Consider the following 2,054-nt stretch of genomic DNA (forward strand, 5'->3'; position numbering starts at 1 on the left):
CAGAGCACTAGAAAAGCCTGCCCAGAGAGACTTCTCCTTCTCTGTACATATTCAAAACCCACCTGCATGCTTTCTTATAAGCCTGCTCTAGGTGAACCTGTTTTAGCAGGAGGGTTGGACTAGATGATCTCGGAAGGTCCCTTCCAACTTCTGTGGAGTTCCAATTCTGTGATTCTGTGATTCTGTGATTGCCACTTGCTCTGGGGCAGCTGGGGTTGTTTTGCATACTGCCACAGGATAGTAGCCCAAAGACACACCCCTGCAGTGTATTCCAACCTCCCATTCTACTAAGAGTTGTGAAGGGTCCCCTTATACCATCATCATATTCCCTGCCATGATCAAAGCCATTCTTCCTGGGCAGCTTGGGAGGGCATACATGGATGAAAGGATGACTCGGAGGCCCAAGCTGGGATGCAGAAATCTTTAATGAACCTAAAGAGGAAACTGAGGTCACTCCAAGCAAAGGCCCTCAGTGCAGGGATCAGGAGGGGCAAGTGAGAGACTGCCCCTTGGCCGTGATGAAGCTCATGAAGAGTTCAGGGTGGTTTTGGAACCTCTAACAGCCCAGGAATAAGAAGGAAAAAATGAAAAGAGAGAAAAAGAGGTAGGTGGAAAAAAAGAAGGAAAGACATGGGCCATGTTTTCAAAGAGCCCAGGCTGTCCCCTTCCTGACAGAGTTTTCAGGAGGAGCTATAGATGGTTGATTCCTGTGAAAGCAATGGCCTGAAGATTTATCATCTGTCCAGCACCATATGCAGAGATCTTAGGGAGGCTCCCTAAGAGATATGCGCAGCAGCTTTAGCAGGGAGGGCACCTTCTGCCATAGTAGCGGCTGGAAATGCCAGAGAGGTCACAGCACCCAGAGGTGATGGGGACTCCGTCACAGCTGAGGATGCTGCCAACAGCAGCAGAGGTGGAGGATCCCACAACGGTGTTCTGTGGGAAGGAGCTGAGGATGGGTCCAGGCAGGGTCACCACCACAGGGGAGGGCTGGATGACAACAGTGGAGTTCTGGCACTGCCTGACACAGGGCTCATTGCAGCTGTTGGCCAGAGGTGTTGGGCCACAGGGCCGGCAGGGCAGGCACTGGTTGTAGCAGGACATGTCTTGGGGCTGGAGGTGCACCTGGGAGAAAGTAGAGAGGAAGCAGAGCACAAAGGTGGGTGAGGAGTAGCCTGGTTACTCTGTTACAAAGGAACCAAAGCCACCAATGAGTGGGAGGTTGTAGACTGTGCCAGCAGACAGATGGTCTTCATTGCCTCATCCAGCCAGAGCCCTAAGAAGAGCAGCTTGACCCAAGGAAGCTCTCTCCTAGTGCATAAATCAAAAGGCACCACAGTCATGTCGCAGCCTCTCTCTAAGTTGACCTTCTTCCCTCTTCCCTCTGTCGTGACGATACGCTCCAAGACCCAACATATGCCAAAGCCAACATCAGCTGAGATGTCCATCAAGCAGAGATCTCTCTTTGGAAGAGAAGGAGGAGGGGTTTCAGACTCACCTGGTTCCCAAGAAGGAGGCCAGAGAAGTGGATAAGAGAGCAGGGACTTGGGCTGGCTTTTATACCTGCCCTTCATTGACGCAGCACCAGAGGCACCCTTTGCAGAGGTAACAATTTTTGCACAAGCTCATCTTGAATGCAAACCATCACAGCTAATGATATGAGCTGTGCTTTGGTTTCCTGTGCTACTGCCTTTTCATTTCCAGGTTTGTTCCATGCCCATTCCCCAGTGAAGGCTTCCTGTGATCACTGGGATGAAAGGCCCCAGGATTTCCAGGGCAGGAATGCAGCAGTGCGGGTGGAAGAGACAGCTCAAGTACTGGACAGGTCCAGAGCAGGCAAGTGACATCAGCCTGGGTCACTCTGTTGGGGCTGTTTGAATTGTTGTTCTCAGGAAGAAGCTCAAGCCATCCTCAACTAGACGCCCAAGGGCTCCCATGAATAAGGGCACGCTCTGTCCTTGTCTTTCCCTCCATCCTAAGCTCACCCCAATGGTCATTTGTTGTTGCCTCCCCAGGATCTGTGTGTTGTGCTGCTAGGTTTTGACTCCATCCTG

The 2,054-nt window shown here is 51.6% G+C and overlaps 1 protein-coding gene across 1 annotated transcript; it reads right to left on the minus strand.

The window, feature by feature from the left end:
* Positions 1-798: 798 nt before the first annotated feature.
* On the minus strand, positions 799-1,574 carry LOC141732551 (feather keratin Cos2-3-like). Its single transcript, XM_074561714.1, has 2 exons — positions 1,499-1,574; positions 799-1,106 (listed from the first exon to the last, which is right to left on the minus strand). Exons 1-2 carry the CDS (start codon positions 1,572-1,574, stop codon positions 799-801), a joined length of 384 nt encoding a protein of 127 aa, XP_074417815.1.
* Between the last annotated feature and the right edge of the window lie 480 nt (positions 1,575-2,054).

This window comes from Larus michahellis, chromosome 18 (assembly GCF_964199755.1).
Source record: "Larus michahellis chromosome 18, bLarMic1.1, whole genome shotgun sequence".
In the NCBI taxonomy this organism is placed as follows: domain Eukaryota; kingdom Metazoa; phylum Chordata; class Aves; order Charadriiformes; family Laridae; genus Larus; species Larus michahellis.

Excerpts from the sequence above, each read along its gene's own strand:
- LOC141732551 (XM_074561714.1), bottom strand. The coding sequence starts at position 1,574 with ATGAAGGGCAGGTATAAAAGCCAGCCCAAGTCCCTGCTCTCTTATCCA. Across the intron at positions 1,107-1,498 it reads GCCTCCTTCTTGGGAACCAG|ACATGTCCTGCTACAACCAG; the intron begins GTGAGTCTGAAA and ends TCCAGCCCCAAG.